The sequence below is a fragment of the Talpa europaea genome, assembly GCF_964194135.1.
Source record: "Talpa europaea genome assembly, chromosome: 6".
Classification (NCBI taxonomy): Eukaryota; Metazoa; Chordata; class Mammalia; order Eulipotyphla; family Talpidae; genus Talpa; species Talpa europaea.
The window spans coordinates 28,199,655-28,221,455 of NC_140072.1; the positions used below are offsets into that span (position 1 = coordinate 28,199,655).

Consider the following 21,801-nt stretch of genomic DNA (forward strand, 5'->3'; position numbering starts at 1 on the left):
TCGTCGTCTGACCTGGCCCAGAGCCACTGGCATTGCAGTGGGAGAGAAGACCCTTCGGGGCGGCTCCCACAGGCGCCTTCGGGGAACTGTGGGACCTTGATCGGCAACCCAAGCCCAAACTGGGTTGCTCGAGATTTGCCCAAGCCGCAGCCAGCGAGAACGCAAGCTGCGAGCTGAGAGGTATGATCAAAGCGCACAGGTGCGCAGGCCAGGACAGAGGGGAGGGCAGACTCAGAGAGTCCGAGCCGCGAGAGGCTCGGTCCATCAGGGCAGCCCTTGGGTCACGCCGGAAGGCAGGCGCTCGCGCGGCCGGCGGGCGCGGGCGGGCCGGGGTCACAGAACCTCGCGGCCCCTGGTGGTTGTTCCCCTCGGAGGCGAGCGCTCGGGGGCTCCGCTGGGCTTACCTAACTCTCCCGCCCGCGGAACGGAAGGGAGGGGTACCACCTCCCACCATCAGGTGCGACTCGCCGCCCTGATCCTCGCGCAGGCGCGGGCCGAGGGGGAGGAGCCTCAAGGCCTTGCAGCCAATCGTAGAGGTGAGGGGGCGGGCAAAGGAAGAAGCCCCGCCTTCCCCGTTGTATTTATTCCTCCCGCCGCTTCCCAGGTGTGGGGTAGGCGGGGCGGAGGGCGGGAGGCCGGAAGTGGATTGTCGTAACCCGGAAGGGGAGTCCTGCCCTGCATGGAGTGTTGATGTTTTCTAGCTGCTGCTGCGTCTGCGGCTGAGGGAATCGTCGGGGGAGGATGGTGTGCGAAAAGTGTGAGTGAAGGGGCCGGTTCTGCGGGATAAGGAGACAAGGAAAACCTAACTGGAGTTTTCTGGGAACTTTGCTTTCTTTGTATTTCCTTCGGCCATAGATTCTATCCCTTGTCCTGCTACTCAGCCCTTTGACCAGCCACATAGTCTTTTATGGTTTGCGTTCTGCGTAGTCTCAGTTTTTGCACCGCTTTATTTACTTTGCCTTCTCCCAACCCCGGATCTCATCCCATACAGCTTCTTCCCTGGCTTCCTCTGCTCACAGACCTTCAGGGTTGGAATGGATCTTAAAAGTCACTTCCACAGTTAACTACAGTACCTAGAGTTGCCAGTACACCAAATAATAAGACTGGAAGCCCCATTAGAGTCAATTTCAGGTAAACAACGAATATTTTCTTAATATAAACATGTCCCGTGCATCTTCTGTTTGCTGCTTCTTCCTACTGTAAATGGTTTGTCCCAAAACACTTTCAGAGCATTTACTAAAAAAAAAATTCATTGTTTATCTGAAACAAATTTAATTGAGCAGCCTGTATTTTATCCAGCAACCCTAAGTGAGTATCTCTTCCGGTGACTTACAGGCTATTTGCGTGAATACCTACAGTATGGCAGCAGAAGGGTGGGACACTCACCACCTTCGAAGGGGTCTGTGCAGACTTCAGCGACTTTTGGAAAGTTTTTTCTTCCTATAGTTGCCATCCGTTCTAACGGAAACCCTTGAGATTTCTAGAAAATAAGTTAGAATTTGTTTAACCTCACAAAATGTTTATATGTTTAAAAATAGCTGTCATATCCCCAAATCTTTTTTCCTCAGGGTAGACAAATGTCAGTATCTTCTTATCCTGATTACTATCTAATTAACATAATTCATTTTGTTTTATCCCTCTAGTAGATCAAACTAACTAAGATGCCCATGGGTTACAGTGGGTAATAGAATTACCATAGATGAGTTACTCAGTATTTCTTGGCCCCAGTTTTCTCATTTAAAAATGAGAATGGGGCCTCCCCGGTGGCGCAGCGGTTGAGCACTGGGTTGCGAAGCTGTCCACGGCCTCTGCGGTGCCGGTTCGATCCCCGGCTGCTCCCCGGCCACCGGAGGAGGGTCCCACATGGCGCGTAGACCTCTCCTGCCGCCCGCTGCTCCCCTCAGCAGTGTACTTCGGTCCTTCTGCCTGTCCTGCTCCCTGCTCTGGCTCTGGTGGAGTCCTCTCACCCTCCCACGCTTCTGACTGTACCCAGTGCATGTATAAACAAAAAAACAAACGAACAAATAAATAAAACATGCCTCTATTAAAAAAAATTAAAATAAAATAAAAATAAAAATGAGAATAATACACAATTTGTGAGAATTAAGCGAGATACAGTAGATAAAGGCTGGTGTAAAAATGCCTTGGTGTATCTCATAAATGGGTAATTTCTCTCATAACCCCCAATATGTGGCATTCAGCATTAAACTCAATGTGCAGAGTATAATTTTGTATTGTATTGTATTTGGAGCCTGGTATTCATGACCACACTTCATCATAAGGCCTCAGCCTATCTTTCGCACTGCGTTTTCACTAATCCTTGCTCTTTTCACACATAAACGCCAAACCAAAACATTCTGCCTGCCCAGGTATACCCTGAGCTTTCCATGCATTTCCTCTGTTTCCTTTATTTAGTTTGCCTTATCTTCTTTCTTCACAGTCCCACTACTTCATATCCAAGCCCTCCCTATTGCCTTCTCCACAAAGCTTTCTTGGATTTCCCTAGCCAGGGTTATTTCTTCCTCCTTCAAAGGTTATTTTTTTTCTCCTGGCACTTTAGCTCTCAACTTATTGTTGCTCTAAATTATTTTTCTTACTATTTTCTAGCTTTTTGAATGCTTCTAGTTGAGTGCTTAACTTTTTTTTTTTTTCCTCTTTGAGCCCTTTGAGAATCTGGCGGAAGTTATAGACTCTTTTCAGGAAAAAAAAATTTGATGTATTAAAGGTTTGTGTACAGTTTGCTCTTTACATATTTTTTAAGGCCCTCCCATGAAATCCAGATTCAGGACTGCTAGAGAAATCAGTATGCTACAAGCTCCTTGAAATCTGTAACTTTTTCTAATTTACCTTTTCTCTGTACTCTGTGCAGTATCTGTTATACATTATAGATACTTAGTAGATATTTAAGGAATGAACAGATTTAGCATATTGATTTAAAGTATACATGTACCGTTGAAGTGTAGTATAAACCATACTATTATCCCATACATTTTACTGAGTCAGTTATCCATTCCTAACAGTTAATGTCTTCCATCTCAGTTCACTGACTTTGGCTCCAACACTAATAGGCTTCTACTAGAATATGATTGGTGTTAGATCCCATTGTGAACTTTTTTTTTTTTTTTATATTTATTTATTTATCCAAGCACTGGGCACAGTCAGAAGCGCGGGAGGGTGAGAGAATTCACCAGAGCCAGAGCGGGGAGCAGAGCAGGCAGAAGGACCGAAGGACACTGCTGAGGGGAGCAGCGGGCGGCAGGAGAGGTCTGCGCGCCATGTGGGACCCTCCTCTGGTGGCCGGGGAGCAGCCGGGGATCGAACCGGCGCTGCAGAAGCTGTGGGCAGCTTCGCAACCCAGCGCTCAACCGCCGCGCCACCGGGGAGGCCCCCATTGTGAACTTTTAAGCACAATGTAGTGATTCTAGTAGAGAATAAATACTAATTCCCCTCAAACTATCTCGTTACAACAGGTGAAAAGAAACTTGGTACCGTTATCACACCAGATACATGGAAAGACGGGGCAAGGAATACCACAGGTATTTTTCCTTTTAGAAGATAGAATCAGATACTTCCGGTGAATAATGTGTTCATTTTTTTTTTTTTAATAGAGGCATGCTTTTATTTATTTATTTATTATATTTGTTTGTTTGTTTTGTTTATACATGCACTGGGTACAGTCAGAAGCGTGGGAGGGTGAGAGAATTCACCAGAGCCAGAGCGGGGAGCAGAATAGGCAGAAGGACTGAAGTACACTGCTGAGGGGAGCAGCGGGCGGCAGGAGAGGTCTGCGCACCATGTGGGATCCTCCTCCGGTGGCCGGGGAGCAGCCGGGGATCGAACCGGCGCTGCAGAGGCTGTGGGCAGCTTCGCAACCCAGCGCTCAACCTCTGCGCCACCAGGGAGGCCCCAATAATGTGTTCATTTTAACCCTATTTGTAAAATGAAAATTGTTAGGTATACAAAATATTTCTTCTATTGAATATTGAAAAAATACTGGCTCCCTCAATACTTTAATATCTTGTTTAGTTCTTTCATTTACATGTTGGGGTTCCTAATCTGGTAGGCAGGTTATAGAAAATTAATTAAATGATTTTCATACACGGAGTATATCATAGTAATTGAATTGATTCAGTTTAATTATAGACTGTATTTAATTGCCCTTCTCCTCATTTGATTTTTATATTTTTAAGGAAATCATTTAACTGCTTTCACCATTATGCTTGTTAAATACTGTGATGATGTTTTCAGAGGAAAGGAAAAGAAACACTGCCATTGTATTTGAGGTCTATGGCATCCAAGTAATGGCTTTTAGATTTTGCAGTGGATATAGTGTAGATCAATTCCTACAGTACTACTTTGAGTCTGAGAAATAAAATGATTAACATCTTATACAATTTTTTATTGTTTTCCTAACAATAGCTTTTTAAGCAGTTATCTTAATCTGGGTATTAAATTTTTTTAAAATTTTCATATAGGCTTCCTATTGGCAAAGGGTCAAAAAATGAACTTCTAAACTAATAGTTTAATATTATAAGTATATATGTTAATTCACTAAAATATACGTATATTTCAATATAGAAAGCGGTGGAAGAAAACTGAATGAAAATAAAGCTTTGACTTCCAAAAAAGCAAGGTAGGTATAGGAACATTCATCGAGTAGAGTTATAAATTTCCTCTCTTTTTAAATATTAAGTCTACTGAGTGAATTTGGTGTGTTTAATTCTATTGTGATAAAATAGAGTTAGGTGGTTCCTAGCATGCAAACTAAGCTACTTGTTATAACCTGCTGTTTTTGTTCTATTTCTCCTCCTTGTATCAACTGGTATGAAGATAGTAATGCTAATGTGTTCTTATAAACAAGAAAATATTTCTTCTGGTTCTTAATTATTCTACAAATCAGAGGCAATGGAAAAATGTAGAAAAAAGATAAACTCTGGAGTCAGACCTAAATTTGAATCTAAATTCTGTCTCTGTCTAGCTCTGTAACCTTAAGCAAGTTAAGCCAGTTTATTGACTTTTCTGAAGTTTTACTTTTTCATCTGAGAATAGGAATAAAAATGTCTCCCACCTTAAAAACATTTAACATGATGCTTTACTGTACTCAATCTTAAAAATTCCATATGTTCATCCAGATGTCACATTTCCTTTCTTCCCTACACAGCAAAAGTTTGAAAAGACTTATCTAGATAATTTCTCGGGGCCTCCCCGGTGGCGCAGCGGGTGAAGCTGTCCGTAGCCTTTGCAGTGCGGGTTTGATTCCTGGCCAGCCAGGGAGATTCCCACATGGTGTGGCAGACCTCTCCTGTCACTCCCACTGCTCTCCTCAGCAGTGCTTTTGGTGTATCTGCCTGTTCTGCTCCCCACTGAGTCTCTGGTGGATCCTCTTACCCTCCCGCGCCTCTGGCCTGTACCCCACCTATTGTATAAAATTTTAAAAAAAAATCTTAATTTCTCACTGTCCTCTCCTTCAGTTCCATTTACCCCTAAGGCCACTATAGCTCTCTTTTTTGCAACCGTTTATTCTCTTGGTTCTAGGACACCACACTCTCCTTCCAACTTACTGGCTATTCCTTCTCAATCAAGTTCGCCTCTAGACTCAATCATAGGCTGTTTTTTTTTCCTATTGATAAATTTATAATCTTTTCTCCAAGGGCTTTCATCCAGTGGCTTTAAATTCAAATTGTATGTGAATGAGGATGAATATTTCCAGTCCTGCCTTCTCTGAGTTCCAAACATTTATCCATTTTGCTATTGAACTTACCCAGCTTATTATCTACCAGTCACCCTTTTTCCTTCAGTCTTATAATCCTAGCTTTCTCATCTTTGCACCACTGTCTAGAACAGTTGTACAAGCCTAGAAACTAGAATTCCTTACTGATGCCTCTCTGATTCCCTTGCTTTCCATAACCATCAGCAAGTTCTTCAGCTCTTCTACCAAAATACAACCCAAATCCACCTGTTTTTGTACATCTCACTGTTATTACCTGTTTTAAACCACTGTTATTTTTACTTGGGCATTGTATTACTTTCTGTCTTCTTGCTTCCTCTCTAGTTCCCTGCAATTCAGTGTCACGGTAACCAGAGTTGTCCTTTGCTCAAAACCCTTTATTAGTGTCATTTTTCATATAGAATAAAATACAATTCTATTGTATTATACACTTTTGTTTTCTTTAAAACATCTCTAGATTTGATCCATATGGAAAGAATAAGTTCTCCACTTGCAGAATTTGTAAAAGTTCTGTGCACCAACCAGGTTCTCATTACTGCCAGGGCTGTGCCTACAAAAAGGGTAAGTTTAATGCCATTTTCCGGTTTATATCAATTTACTTCATTTGGTACTGATTTGGATAACAGAAAAGGAGTTACCTTTTACTAGTCAAATGCTCTTTTTTCCTTAGGCAAAATAAAATTTAGAATTTATTCATAGTTATGAGTTTATATTTTCTTTTTCTTTTTTTCTGATGCTGCTAAATTGTTTTAATCTTCCAGAGTGACTAAATTAAACCAAATCATAGGTATTTGATTGGAAATATTAGTTGGTATTAAGATTTAGTTGTTCACGTTTCTTTTGTTTTAGGTATCTGTGCGATGTGTGGAAAAAAGGTTTTGGATACCAAAAACTACAAGCAAACCTCTGTTTAGTTGTATGGATGACGTTTCTGACTTTCTGTATGATTTTACTTTCTGCTTTGAACTTTCAAGAATAATATAAATGTTAAAGTTATAGAAAAACATACTTTCAGACAGTTAAGTTTAAACCAGGGAAGTTGATTGGTATTCATTCTTTTGCTCTCCACAAGTTCTGAATCATAACCAGTAGAACTAGTCTTTTGCTTTATCTTGTTTTCCTTAGAAGCATTTTATAAACTGGAAGACATGGTAAATATAATGAAAAATTTTTTTTCTCAGTTCTGTATGTACTTTTTATTTAACATTAGTCATGTAATTGTTATCCTCTACCTCTATTTAAAGCTATTGCAAAAGTGAGGAGATTATTCATACTTTACTCAGAACCTGTCAACCAGATTTATAATTCTTCCCTATCCCCTTGTTGATTATGCTGTTCTTAGAAACACTTCTTCCTTATTAGTTCCAGTTTCCAGGGTATTTAAATATCTGAGGCTATTTTTGCTTAATAGTTCCCTAGTAATTAGCCCAAATTAAACACAAGTTGTATTTATGACTTTTTAAATTTGTTCTTGAAGCCAAAATGCAAATACTTTTCTTATTGACATCAAGAATAGAAGGGACACCCCACTTATGTCCAAATGAATACAATGGGCTTCAGAAAAACACACTTCAGAAAAGTTCCACTCTTGTGGAATTCAAACTGTCCTGAAGTCAGAGAAAAAGTGTTTATCCGTGATGAATTGTCACTCTTTGAAGCAAAAACTAAACTTTTTTTCTAACCTCCTCCTCTCCCCTTCTCCACCCGAAAAGAAATAAATAGAACAAAAGAAAACATTTTGACTCGTTTATAAAATGTATATAGATATGTGTCAGCTTAGAGGGTTCAAACAAAAATTTTGCTTATGTTTTGTTTATGCTTATACTGCTTTCAGAGATTCAGGACTACTGCTTTTGAAATCTGCAGCCTACTATGGAAGACCAAAAATGTATTTCATATTGTCAAGTGCAGTATGTATAAATACATATCACTATAAAAATGTGTAGAATAGATAACATGATATATTGTGTTTTTTATTCATTTCAAAATTACTCTGGAAAGTAGTGTGTTAACTTTTATTTATCTGTTAATTTTTTTGAAAGTGTTTTTCTAGGATATGTTGTTATTCCAGAAAGATCACAAAGGTAATGCAAAATATAATAAATAGAAATAGTACTGAGGTCAGGAAGTACCTTCTCATGCTTTAATGAAATTGGGACTTTTCTTTTTAAAATTTACTGATTTATTTATACAAGAACTGGGGTACAGGCCAGATGCGTGGGAGGGTGAGAGGATTCACCAGAGACAGAGCGGCAAACAGAACAGGCAGACTGACGAAATACACTACTAAGGGGAGCAGCAGGCAAGACAGGAAAGGTCTGCTTCGCCATGTGGGACTCTCACTTGCCAGCCGGGGTCGAACCGGCGCTGCAAAGGCTGTGGACAGCTTCACAGCACTGCACTCAACCACCTGCGCCACCAGGGGAGGCCCGAAATTGGGACTTTTAATTAAAATCAATAACTCTTTCCAGCGCCATCCATGTTGCTGCAAATTGCATGTGTTTATCTTTTTTGAATGCTGAGTAATATTCCATGGTATATATGTACCACATCTTCTTGATCCAGTCATCTATTTTTGGGCATTTGGGTTGTTTCCAAAGCTTAGCTTGTTATTGTCTCTTTTGCTGTGCAGAAGCTCTTTAATTTGATGTAGTCCCAGCTGTTTATCTCAGCGAAATAAGCCAGAAAGAAAAAGAAAAATACCGGATGGTCTCACTCATAGCAGGAATCTAGAAAACTTAAATAAGGGACCAGGAAAATGAATAACTATAAGAAAGTGAAAATCAAAATCAACAAAAAACTATGAACCAGAGACACTTTTAGGGGGCGGGGGCGGGAGGGGAGGGATTGGGGTCAGAATGGGGGGGGCTGCAATTGTATGGGGAATATAAAAATAAAATTTATTATTTAAAAAATAAATAAATAAAGTATAGCAGTTGGCCAGTAAAAAAAAAAATCAATAACTCTTGTTAGACCATGGCCCAGATTCATCAATAGTTGGATTGGTAAAACTTTGGGTGAAGTACATTTCTTAGGTATCAAACTCATATTTTATGTTCATGCCTTGGGTAGCCTCTTTCCATAAATGATCCTGTGGCCAGACTCAGGTTCTGCTATGAAGATTTTTGTTATTATTAAACCATAGAACAGAATATACATATATATCTTCAAAGTTTATTGGTTATTGAGGTTATTGTTCAAATAATAATTATGCCTGCCATAAATTGAAGTTATTAGATCAGAAGGAAAAATCTTAAAACATGAACATAATTATTTTTAAAAGAAGCCATAAAAACAGAAACTAATTTTAAGGTGACAAAATTAATGCCAAGCACAGATTTTATCAAAGTAAACGTAAAAGTGGTAAAATGGGGCCTCCCTGGTGGCGCAAGGGGTTAAGCACCACACTATGAAGCAATCCACAGCCTCTGCGGCATGAGTTTGATCCCTGGCTGGCCAGGGAGCAACCCATGTGGTGAAGCAGACCTCTCCTGTCTCACCCGCTGCTACCCTCAGCAGTGTATTTCAATAGATCTGCCTATTCTCCTCTCTACTCTGTCTCTGGTAAATCCTCTCACCTGCCTGCATCTCTGGCCTGTACCCAGCTCTTGTATGTACGGGATCCAACATATGACTCTTTAATCAGGAAAAGTTCTTTTGTCTTTGTTTTTTATAATAATAATATATCTGAAAAATACAGGACAGTTAAAATATAGAATACCCCTAATTTGAGATTTTTCAAGTGTGTCTTCATACTTAAATTTGGGCTGAAATGCTGTGAGGCATGTGTCCTCCCAGTGTTACATCCAGACTCACACAATGTCCCTTTGCCCATTTTTAGTGATGGTAATTTTAACCACTTGGATTAAGATGTCGTCCAGTTTTTCTACTGTATAGTTACCATTTTTCCTTTTGCAATTAGTGGATAATTTGTGGGGAGAAAATTTGAGGGCATGTTGATGTTGTGTTCCTCATCAAACCTGCCCCTCCTGCATTTAGCATCACTTGGTGACTCTTGTCTGAATAAATTTACACTAAGATGTTTATAAAGTTGTGATATTCTAATTCCATTATTCTTTCTGTAATGCCATCATTTGTTAGTTGTCATTTTACTCTAAGAAAGCGGTTTCTCTATATTATTAACATAAAATATAGGCTTTTTTTTGTGATCATTTGAGTGTTAATGATGTCTTTTTACCCCAAATATGTCTATTTCCCATTTTCTTACATCGTCATAGTACAGTTATCAAAATCAGAAAATTAACAGGAACACAATATACTATCTAATTTTCTCTATATTTCACTAGTTATTCTAGTAATGGCCTTTGTAAGGGGAAAAAAAAAAAAGAAAGGTGCAGGCCAGGATAACACATTATATTTAGTTGTCATGTCTTTAGTCTCTTTATCTAGAACAGTTCTTTAATCTGTCTTTCAAAAATATTAAGGTCATGAAACATAGGCCAGTTATTTCATAAAATGTTCCTTAATTTCAGTTTTTTGCTGTTTCTTCATGATAAAATTGAGCGTGTGTGTTTTGAGCAGGAGTCTCATCAAAGTGATGCTGGGTCCTTGTCAGTTCCTCAGTGCTTGGTGTTGCTTGTCCCATTAATAGAATGTTAATTTTGATCTGTTATTTTAGGTAGTCTCTTCTGAATTTCTCCGCTATAAATATTCTATTTGTTTCTATTAAATTAGTAAGGATGTGGGGGGAGACTTTTGAGACTGTAAATATTCTTTTCTCAACATTCATACACTGATGCTAAACTGTTACTCTGATGATTGCCAAATGGTGATTTTCCAGTTCTGTCATTCCTTCTACATTTATTAGTTGGCTTTCTACTATAAGGAAAAGCTTTCTCTTTTTCTCGTAGTATTAGCTCATGAATTCCTGTTTTATTTAGTGTGTTACTCTCATTTGTTTTCATCTCAAATTATCCCAATTTTGGTTAGTGGAAGACCTTTCAAGTTAGCTCCTGGGTCTTTTTGACATATTCCTATTATTGCTTGAGGAATTCCTTGTGTTCCAAACAAAATATTCCAAATGTGTTTTTGTTTTTGCCTTGTTTAGCTCCCCCCTCCCCCCACTAGCACCTCAGACCTATAATCAGCCATTTCTCCAAAGAGTCCTAGTTTCTTTTAGAGGAAAATAATTACAAAAACTAAGATCCAGGCCTGCTTGGTTCTCATTACCTCTAGAATGCTTCAACAGAAAGAGCTAGGAAACATGTCTTAAAAAATCACAAGTTTTTTTTTTTTGGTAAATTTCCAATTCTTATGCAACTCCACAAGGTTCTTCCTTACCTCACTCATTTGTAGAACTCTGAATTTCTTATATTGGTCATATATTTTGTAGTTAAAAATAATTTTAGTTAAAAAAAAAAAACCCTAGCTGAGTCCATGAGGGAATTATACCTGTGGATGTGATTCATTGGTATGTTATTACGGGAAAAAGGATTGGAAAATTCTTTGCATATGCTCCCTCCCACATATGGCAAATGAACAAATGGCACTAGATTTTTTTTTCAGCTAAGCTAATATTTATTGGACCTCTCTTTTTTCTCGTCCCTACCAGACTGCTGTTATTCATTCCAAGTTATTTACTTAAAAGCAAGAATTTAGTAAGCAATGAAATTAATGTAACATTGCAAAAGTAAGGTTTGCCAACAGCAATATTTAAATAGACTGGTTTAAAAGCAACAATTCTGGGGGGGAAAATAGGAATTAGATTTAAATGGCACTAGGAGAATGGGAATGAAGGAACAGATTTCTGAAAGGCCCAATAAAATAAGATTTGACAGAATAAAATGAGGGGAGAGTGAGGTGAGTCACAGTGGTTCTCATTTGCATGTGGTAATAGTAGGACTCTCCACCAGATGGCAATGATGTTCTTTTTTTGTTTTTAATTTTCTATCATGCTAAAGGTTTTGTAGCTGTGGCAACTTAAATATTACATGGATGGATTTAAATTTCCAAAATTGTGAACAAGATAGCCAGAGAAACTTCCCATACAACAATAAAAATCCTGGAAAATATTTATTTACATAATATACATCTGCATATACATCTGTGAAATTTATATATGTAATTTAAAAATATGATTGTGATTAAACTAGCAAGAAAGTAATGATGATCCTCAGAGGCCCAAAACAGGAAAGGTACTAACTCAAAGGGTAAACTAATATCAAACACAGTGTTTGTTTTAAGGAATATCTACTTACCCCTCAGGGTCTAAAACCTACTTTTTAAAAGGCTATCACATGCATAGAAGAGAAGCTCCTGGACTTGAGCAATATGGGGAGGTTAGAGCAGAGTTTTGTGCCTAATGCATAAAGCCCTGCAAAGCAACAGTTTCAGTGGGTTTCCCCCCACATATGCATAGAGAAAGACAATGTGGATATTTCTGTATCTTAGCCTTAGTCCTGGATGTGACCAATGTGGGTTTATCTCAGGGATGTGAGATTGTCCAATATTAGAAAAATCTATTAGTTTAAAACTCATATTAACAAACTAATAAAAAATGCTCTGTGACCATTTTAAAAATAAAATTCAATCAACCATATGGAAAATTCTTAGTAAATTAGAATAGAAATCTTAAACCTAGTAAGAAGTAACATCAAAAAACCCACAGCAAACAGATCTAGTATTCAGTGCATTGCCTTTAAAGTCAAGATTGCCATTATCACTTCTGTTCAACATTGTACTGGTGTTCCTAGCCCATGCATTAAAACAAGACAAAAGGGGAAAAAAGATACAGAGGTAAGAAGGAAGAAACAAAACCATCATCATTTGTAGTATTCCAGTATTTTGCAGATACCAAAATCATCCACAGCAAATTATTAGGATGAATAAATTTAGTTTATCAGACTGACTTCAAAGACATCACTATATAAAAGCAAAATGCATTTCTAGCAGCAAAAACAGAAAAATTTAAAATATGCCATATATATTACTCAGCAATCAAAAAAAATAAACTCATGCAATTTGCAGCAACATGGATGGAGTTAGAAGGGCTCATGCTCCGCAAAATAAGCCAGAAAGAAAAAGAAAAATACCGTTTGGTATCACTCATAGCAGGAATTTAGAAAATCTAAATAAGAGACCAGGAAAAAGACTAATTATAATAAAGTAAAAATCAAAATCAACTGGCAACTATAGACCGGAGACACACTACAGCGTGGGGAGGAGGGAGTAGGATCAAAACAAGGGGGTGGGGGTGGGAATTTTGTATGGGGATTATAACCAAGATGAAAATGCGTACATTGTGCAAAAATGAAAAATGATGTAAAAAATATATAAAATTTAAAAAATAATTAAAGAAAATATGCCATATATAAGAATAACCAAAATAGAAGAATAACTGATAGAAGGTTTCTACTTTATTTAGAAAGTTATAAAATATTATTGAATAAAATAGAACTTACCACACTGATTGTAAAATTTATATGGAAGAGCAAAGAGCCAAAGATACTTTTAAGGAACAAGTTGGAGAGATGTGCTGTACCAAATATTAAAGTTTATTGTTAAATGGAAGTACTAAGACAGCATGGGACCTAATAAAAACAAGGAATAAATGAATAAATATATAAAAAGGTAATATCGCAATGTGATACAGGTTATATTGTAAGTGATGGGGAAGTTCTTCAGTAAATTCAAACTGGATCCTTATATTCAAAAGTCAGCTCCAGGTCTAAGTTGTGAAAGGCAGTCTTAGGCTTTAGAAAAGGTTTCTAAAAAAGGTAAATCTGGTCTGTTTGCTCAAGATGGTCATAAGTAGAAGTCATGTGTATTTTTTTCACATTTTCCTCTTCTACAGAGGGTCTATTTCTTCTCAGTTGCTTTATCTGTTTGTTTAGATCTTTTACTTCCTTGTTTGAACTTCTCAACTGTCTGGTCATCTTTTGTTTTCTACTTAATTTTAATAGAGTGCGAAGACTTCAGTTGTTTGGAAACTGCTTGTGTTGGTAGGACTGTTACATCAGTTACATGTGCAGCAGAATTTATCAACAGTGACACTAATATTTTGAACTAATTCTTTCTTGTGAGAGACTTTATTATGCATTGTAAGATTATCAGCATCTCTAGCCTCTAGATTCCAATAGATGCCAATAGCACTGACCTCCCTCCCAAGTTTGTGACAACTGAAAATGACCCCAGACATTGCCATATGCCCTCAGTTGGGAATCAGTGATGGAGGATGATCTATCTGAGCTGTTTATGGGGGGAACTCTTGAAGTTAGTACCTTTAAATATTTTTTCTTGAGATCGTCAAGAAGCCATCTGTTTGCCATTCTCTGGAGCCTAAACCTCTAGAAGTCTGCCAGAATGTGGGAGGGAGGATCAATCAGTGGTGTGGCAAACAGCTTTCATTCATCCAATTCTGGAACGTAGATTGAATTTGCATTCATTTTTACTTAACGTCACTTTACAATTTGGCGTTTCACATCAGCTAAATTCATTTTCATTTGTCTCTACCTTCTCACCTCCAAAATTTGGTTTCTTTGATCTCCCCTTTCACTCTGTTTATCTTTGGAATTTATGCCTCCCTCCCCACCCCATACCTTTAATGTAGTTTTGTGTGGGGAAGTTGAGAAGGGTAAAAATTAGATGTGTTTCATTTTGCTATCTTTATCCAGAAACTTCAGTTCCACGTACATTTGATGTTTTCACGTTTCTGATGTCACCATATGTTGACTCACTTTGTAATGTGTGTTTTTAAGGTAGAAGGGGACAGATATAGTCTTCATTTCCTTCCAATCCTTCCCTGTACTTTTGAGTGTAGATAATCTTATAATTAGATTTTGACACAGGGAGGAGATATTCTAATTAGTAGGAAAAGTGATGGGACAGAAATAAGCAAAGACATGGAGGTAAGAATAAAGAGTGAGATGTTGACAAGTTTGCTGCAGTGGGTCAGTAGACCCTTAGCACATAGCTCCACAGTAATTGGTCTGCTGTGGAACTCCAAAGAACTCATAATTTTTCCAGAAGAATTTATAGCTTTCCTATGTCTATGCAATTGTTCAAGATCAGGGTTTAGTAAACTATGGCCCATAGACCAGTCACCTACATGTTATTGAAACACCAGCCACAGCTCTTCATTAACAGATCATCTAAGGTTGCTTTTGTGTACGGTGGCAGAGTAGACAAAGATTGCTGACCCCTGCTCTAGATAGCCCTAGAAATGATCGGCATTTTTGGAAAAAGCTTGGATTGATGTAAAAGATTAGTTACAGCACAGTAGTGATACAGTGGTTTTCCAGGCTGTTTTTATTGTTTAATTCCTTAATCTCTTTATGGATTAAATTTAAGTCCAGATGTCATTCAGACATCTCTAAAGATTGTCTTACTGGCCTACACTAAAGCAGATACCATTCTGCGTTCATGGACTAAACTATTAGGTAATATGATATAGATGTTTGTGTACAGTTTAATGCAAGTGTCTTTGGCCTGTTCTGGTTATTTACTCAAGGATTATATTTTCTTGCTACATTCATTCAAGAATAATAGTATGTCATTACAGTGTGATCTGGAATGTTGGGGCATTTCTCCAAATGCGGCCCTTTGATTTGTTTCTTTGACTAGGAGTTGGCCTTTAGGTGACATGGTTGAGATTGCCTCAAGCGGGATATTAATTTTTACCCTTTACAATTGCAGAAACATAATCCTATTTCACGATTTAGTGGGTGGGCCAAAGAACCTCCTACCTTCTTACACTCTCTTTTATAAAATGAATGCTGACCTGGTATCTTTGTAGATCATTTGCAGCAAACCTGTATTTTTCAAGGAACTCACCACATACTCAGTTGGCATGCTTAGCTACAGCAACCTATTTGGGACAAATGAGCTCTAGCCCAAGGGTTTAGTACAAATACATCGCTGCAAAAGCTCTAATTCATCACTCTTGTTTCCCTGAGGCCCCTAGGTTTTCCCAACAAACTCTTCTTTGCCTGAAAAACAGGATCTCTTAAACCAGCTGCCATTTTTTTCCCAAGAGGCAAGAGGGAGACAGTTAGTGGAGTGTGCCTTGTGAGTCACCCTGCACCCCTATGTTTCTCCCTTAGGCTTCTGATTCAAACAAGAGAAATTGAGAAAGAGAAATGTAAACTCCTCGCCTAGGCATGCAGCAGCTAGCTCTTTTGAATGAGAACAATGCATGTTCATAATTGCCAAATTGAAATGTATAGTCATCATTGCTACTAGAAATGTGGGGCTATTTCACAGTCAGATCACTTGCTCCCCTAGCACTCTCACACTTAAGATGTGTCTAGTGTGTGGCCTGGCCTGTCAGAGCTTGCCCTGCCTCCAGAACCCTGGTGCTCATTCTCTCAAGTTCCACCCATTCCTTCTTGTCCCAGCAAGGAAGCCTCCTGACACCTCAAGACTTGGCTATTTAGCCTCCTTCGTTGTCCCACTGCAACCTGCATTTTCCCCTATCATAACATTGAGATCACTCCTACGCCTGTCTTTCCCTGGGTTCCTCCCTCCCCAAACTATATGTAAGATCTTTCAGTCCAGAAAAACCAGGTCATGTTTGTTCAGCGAGATTCTTCAGTAAGTTCACCATGACCAGGAGGGTTACTCATTCCCCAGTATTTATCCCAGTGCAGGAATTGAGTTGTTTGGGATGAAGGGGCAGAAATATCAGAATCAGTGGCAGCTGCCTTTCCAACAGCCCTACGGGCAAGAACATTTGAGAAAGACCCTAAGTGAAAGAAGAGACTCATCCTTCCTCTCCCAAAGTCCCCCATCTAACTGTCCTCCACATACTATGGATGGAGCTTTCAGCCTTCATCCCATGTTTAGGGGAAAAAAGCTTTATTTCAGTCTAAACGTCACTTAGATGCCACACTGCAAAAAATGTGAAAAGATTATAGAAAATTTGCACCAGTGCTAGCAGTCTTATTTTAATTATTCTATAAAAGTGTACATTTTTCTCAGTGCCTGGTTTCATTTGGAGGAGCTGAGTTCTCTTGGAGGCTCATGAGATTTATCATAATGTGTATATGTAAGCAGAATATTAGCTACGCCTTCCCCCCATTCAAGCTGCTAGCATAGTTTGTGCTTCTTGTCTCAGAGAAGGATATGAGAGCAAGAGGCAGAGAAAGAAGAGTATCTTCTGGCTTTTGGTTTCAGTAGCTCCCCTTAGGAGAAAAAAAGGAGAGGAAAAGGGAAGAGGAGGATGAGGCAGGTGTAGGGGGAGAGAGGGAAGAGGAGGAGGAGAACTAGTACAGACAAAACATTTGGAAGAAGAGAGAACAAAAGTAAGAAAGAGTTCCCTATTGGGGGTGGAGGTGGTGGTAGTAAATAAAGTTGATTGTTGGGGAAACTCCAACAGCAGAGATGTGGGCCCCGCGCACTGCTCCCCAGACTCACTTTGAGAAGGTAGCCCCATCCCAGATGCTTCTGTGGGGTCTGGGTGTCAAGAGGACATATTCCTTGCATCCTCAGTAGTGCCCCCAGACCACAAAGAAGATATGGGGGCATAGTGGTCTCCACTGAAGGGGCCTTAACAGGATTGTAGTTTTCCTCACCCCAGTGAGACTTGGACACATGTCTCCGTGCCCAAGAGGACACCACAGAAACAGAGGACCTTAGAGGTTATATAGACAAGCTGAAGCTCGCTCAGTCAATTATCAGTGTAGAGAGATGACCTTATGAGCCCAATTCTTCACTCCCTCCACTCCTTCCTTTTTTCCTGCATACCTTGGCATCTCATAGACCCAGAGACTAGACACAATCCCAGGGAAGAGGAGGTAAAATCAACAAAATCACTGACATCAAGATTCTGACAATGCAAAGAAATGGAGCTTGAAATAAAAATTAGGTTGTATTTTTTATATAAATTTGTGGACTGAAATGTATTCAGTGCCTAATAGTTTATATTTCGCAAAGACATTTCTCACAGAGGAGTACTTAAATGTGTTCCTAATAGGTTTTAAGGTGTTAGAAACCAATTGGCAAATAACTAGCCAAAATATGCCATAAAATTAGAGCCAATAAATGGGGAAAAGTTGTCTGCTAATGGTAAGGTCCATATTCTCTGACCTAAGCATCAAGTCAAATAAGAAGTATGAAGACTGTTTCAACATCAAAACAATATTTTTCCTTAAACTCCAGCATAACATTCACTGTATTTTTAGTATCAGTTAACTAGTAAAATACATGAAAAAAAGCTAAGATACATTCAGTAATATTGTAAGTTAATTTTCTTTTATTCATTGATGTGTATTGATAAGCAGTCCATGTGAATGAGCAAAATTTTCATTTGATTTATAGACAGAACAGGCACATGGATTTATAGATCCCTTGAAGTAATGCCACAGCTCCCAGGAGTCCACAAGTTGGAAACTGCTGGGTCAGTTAATTTGAAATTGGTCTTATTTGGGAAAATCCAATATATAGGATGGCAACATCTCATAGAAATAGCCCCTCTAATATTCCAGTTTGTGGTCTCTGGCAGAAGTAATAGCTTGCTGCAAAACACATCACTCTTTTTTGTATGTGAAATCTTCCTGCCAGCTGAATCACAGCTTGCTTTTCACTTCTCATAACACCTTGCAACATCACAAAATATTTGCTGGAATTTGTGAAGGGCTGCTGCAGAATTAGTAAACTGAAAGGAGCCTGCCTTCACTCCCACCCCTGTCAGCACCTTCTGTTCTAGCAGACCGAAAGGCAGCTTGAGAACTCTGACTGCTTCGCCAGATTAGGACAACCTGACATCGTAGCCTGGAGCAAGAATAGGGGCACAGGAAGCACTTGGCAGTTCTGCAGGTGCCAGTATATATAATAATGTTGTCACTTATTCACCAAGGTGAATTGCTGTAGTAACCAGCTTTCTCAACTTTTATATACATAAATAAGGCTAGTGTGGGCCATTTCTATTTGGGAATTATACTCTGGATTTAATGAATATCCAGCCTAACTCCTAGTTAACTATGCCCAAATAATGCTGATTATCTGGTTCCACCTCCCAGGCTCATAGATGGGGAACTAAGACTTGGAAAGGGGGTGGTACGGGCCTAGTGTGTGAAACTGGAGCCCAAGTCTCCTCACTTCATTTTCTAGTTCTCTTTTCTGTATACCATGTTGCCTGTCTAAATGGATTTACCCAACCATCATGAGTGGAAAAGAAAAATGGGATCACCTTTAGACATAGGGCCACTATCATTTCTTATGAGATGTTAAGACTTAACACTACATTGGTAACTAAGAATATAATTTTTTCATTCAGAATTACAGCAAATTCCACATTCGAACAGCTGTCATTCAGCCAGAATGATGGACAGAACAGTGTGGGAAAGGGGAATGACCTGAGGAGACTTGGTGCACTCTTATGGCTCCATCATCTACCATACATAGATTTGCAATTTGCGAAGAATTAGAATGTACTGGATTTATATCAAGCATAACCCTTTCACAGTTCAAAAATACCTTTAGGATTTTTCAAAACCAAGTTTCTTAAATGACAAATCTCTGCATAAATACTTACAGAGGTGCTTGAGGTAAGTTTTCAGTTAATAAGTCAACAAGCCTCAGAAAAGTTAGCTATTAGGAATTTCCATAGGTTTTTGTAAATAGGGATGGAAACAGAGTATTTAGTATCATTCTTTTATGCATACAAGAACTGGGATGTAGGCCAGAGGTATAAGGGGTGGGCTGTGTGTGTGAGAGAGGATTCACCAGAGACAGAGTGGGGAGCGGAACAGGTAGATTGAAATACACTGCTGAGGGGAGCAGCAGGTGAGACAGGGGAGGTTTGCTGCACTATATGGGTTAGCTCCCTGATCGGGAATTGGGGATCAAACTTGTGCTACAGTAGCTAGCTTCATATTGCGAGACTTATATTCCTTGCACCACCAGGGAAGCACCTAGTATCATTCTTTTAAAAGCAAATCAAAATCCAAAACTAAAACTAAACAGTGAGTTAAAGGATTTTTTTCATTTGACTTGAAGAAATTACTTAGTCCCAACAAGTCTTTAATGTGTTTAAGTCACCTGAGATTGTGTTAAAAAGGAAGATTCTGGTTCAGAAGGTCTGAGATGAGACCAGAGATTCAGCATTTCTAACCATCCCTCAATGCCCCCACTCCATGGTCCACACCTTTAGTAGAAAGCAACTAGTTTATGTGCTTTCTCCATAAATGTGTTTTCTGTGGTCAATCTTGACTTTCAGATCTGTGACCATCCTAGTAAAGGGATCCTCTGGCCTCTAAATTCCTAGTGCTTTCATGATACACATCACCCACAGGCACTTAGGTCCTGCTGTGCTTTATGTCCCATATGTGCGTGTTTTATATGCCAGCACACTGTAATCCCATCTGTATTTGCTCAGCCCTGTGTGTGCCACAAGTGCTGAACAAAGAGTATGATTGGTTGATAAATTGAAGATTATTTCCTCCTTCCTCAGAATGCCACATCTAACTCATCAATGAGCTCAAGACTTAAATGTTTCATCTAAGAGACATTAAATCTGTCCTGCCTCTCATTTCCCCTCTGCTGCAAGGTAACTTTTTAGAAATCAGGCGCTGTGTGGAGAATTCTAAATGGTTATGTGATAAAACAACACCCAGCTATGAGGAAAAGAAAAAAGAGGGACCTATGACATTAGGAAGCATGTTTATTGGTTGCCTTAGACCACTGAAGTGGAAGTTTTAGACCACTGAGAGTTCAGTGAGAGAACACAGGCTTGGGGACGGACAGACCCCAAGGCCAGAGCCTTATCCCATCACACACAATGTGTGTCTTTAGAAAAGTTACTTAAAATCACTGGGAATGTATTCATCTCTAAGATGGAATATTTTTTCCTGTGGTTCTTGTACGAGCTGTAGACAGTGCATTGTAAGTTGACTACCCTGGTGTTCAAGAAGAGATGTGTCCTCAACAGAATCATTTCCAATTCTATTTGGAAATAGTCTGCCACCCATCACTCTGAGATAGCCAGTTGGATAATTTACATGTGGGGCATTAGCTCCATCTAGTGGCTTACCACTGCTAAGCTTCCTTATAGAATGATGTCTTCCCTGGTGCCTTCAAATGTCCTTTGATTGATTCGTTTTATTCAACAAGCATTTACTGAATGCCTCTGTGTGCCAGAAACTGATTTGGCTGCTGAAGCTAAAACTGAGAAGGTAGGCATGGTCTCTGCCTTTAGGGAGTTTGTAGTGAAGTTGGGAAGACAGAAAGTAATTTGTGAAAGAGCAATATGAAGAATGAAGAGGGTGTTGGGAATGTGTGACTTTGTCATAAGGCTTCCCTCGAGAAGTGACATTGAAAGTAAGAAGAGAAGAAGTTGACCACGAGACCACATCAGACACCAGCAGCATCTCTCTGGACTCCCCAATTCCCATTTAGGATCAGGATCCTGCCAGTTTAATAAGTGCTCCGATCTCGGCATCAGTCACATTCCACTCTCTGCAAGTCACTGTATACATCATCAGCAATCTTCCCATGTAATACTTTCAAAGACAATATTCAGAGAGGCTGTATAACTTACACAAAGACAAGATACACAGCAGGCTTTCTGCCTCCAAGGTCTGTGTTCTTTCTTTTCCTCACGCTGTCCCCCTAGACCTCTTTATCCTCATTATGCAGCTTGCATTTGGCTGAAAGGAAACTATTAGGAGAAGTGTTGGGGGGAGGGATGAAATACAAAGAAAAAGAAATAATAGCTTGGTGGGTCATGTGTGAAGGGCAGAGAGGAAACTGCCGACTTGAATAGTTGTGCCACACAGTGTGATTTTAGAAAAGTAAACCCGAGAGATCTCAGTCAGGAAAGAAAATCTCCCTAATAATGTTCCTTATGCTCTTGTGATTTAAAATGTGATGCAGCTGTTGCTAAATTAAAATGATTTGGGAGATCATTTGGAGAAGAGGTTATTATCTGGAAATCTATAGACAGATGCAAGGATTACCAAGAGCCAAGAACAAAACACAGGGTCAGAAAATGGCTGCAGGCATGTGCAATGGGTAGGCAAACCTGAGGTTTCCAGAACATTCAGCTTTAAAACTGGGACACTCCTGGGTAAACCACAATAGTTGAGGACCGACAAGGAGGATCTGATATACCCATG

At 39.3% G+C, this 21,801-nt stretch overlaps 1 protein-coding gene across 1 annotated transcript; it reads left to right on the top strand.

The window, feature by feature from the left end:
• Positions 1–741: 741 nt before the first annotated feature.
• CRIPT (CXXC repeat containing interactor of PDZ3 domain) lies at positions 742–6,642 on the top strand (the record flags this gene model as incomplete). Its single annotated transcript, XM_084234947.1, has 5 exons — positions 742–757; positions 3,471–3,536; positions 4,579–4,633; positions 6,186–6,289; positions 6,578–6,642. 5 exons carry the CDS (start codon positions 742–744, stop codon positions 6,640–6,642), a joined length of 306 nt encoding a protein of 101 aa, XP_084091073.1.
• Positions 6,643–21,801: the final 15,159 nt, after the last annotated feature.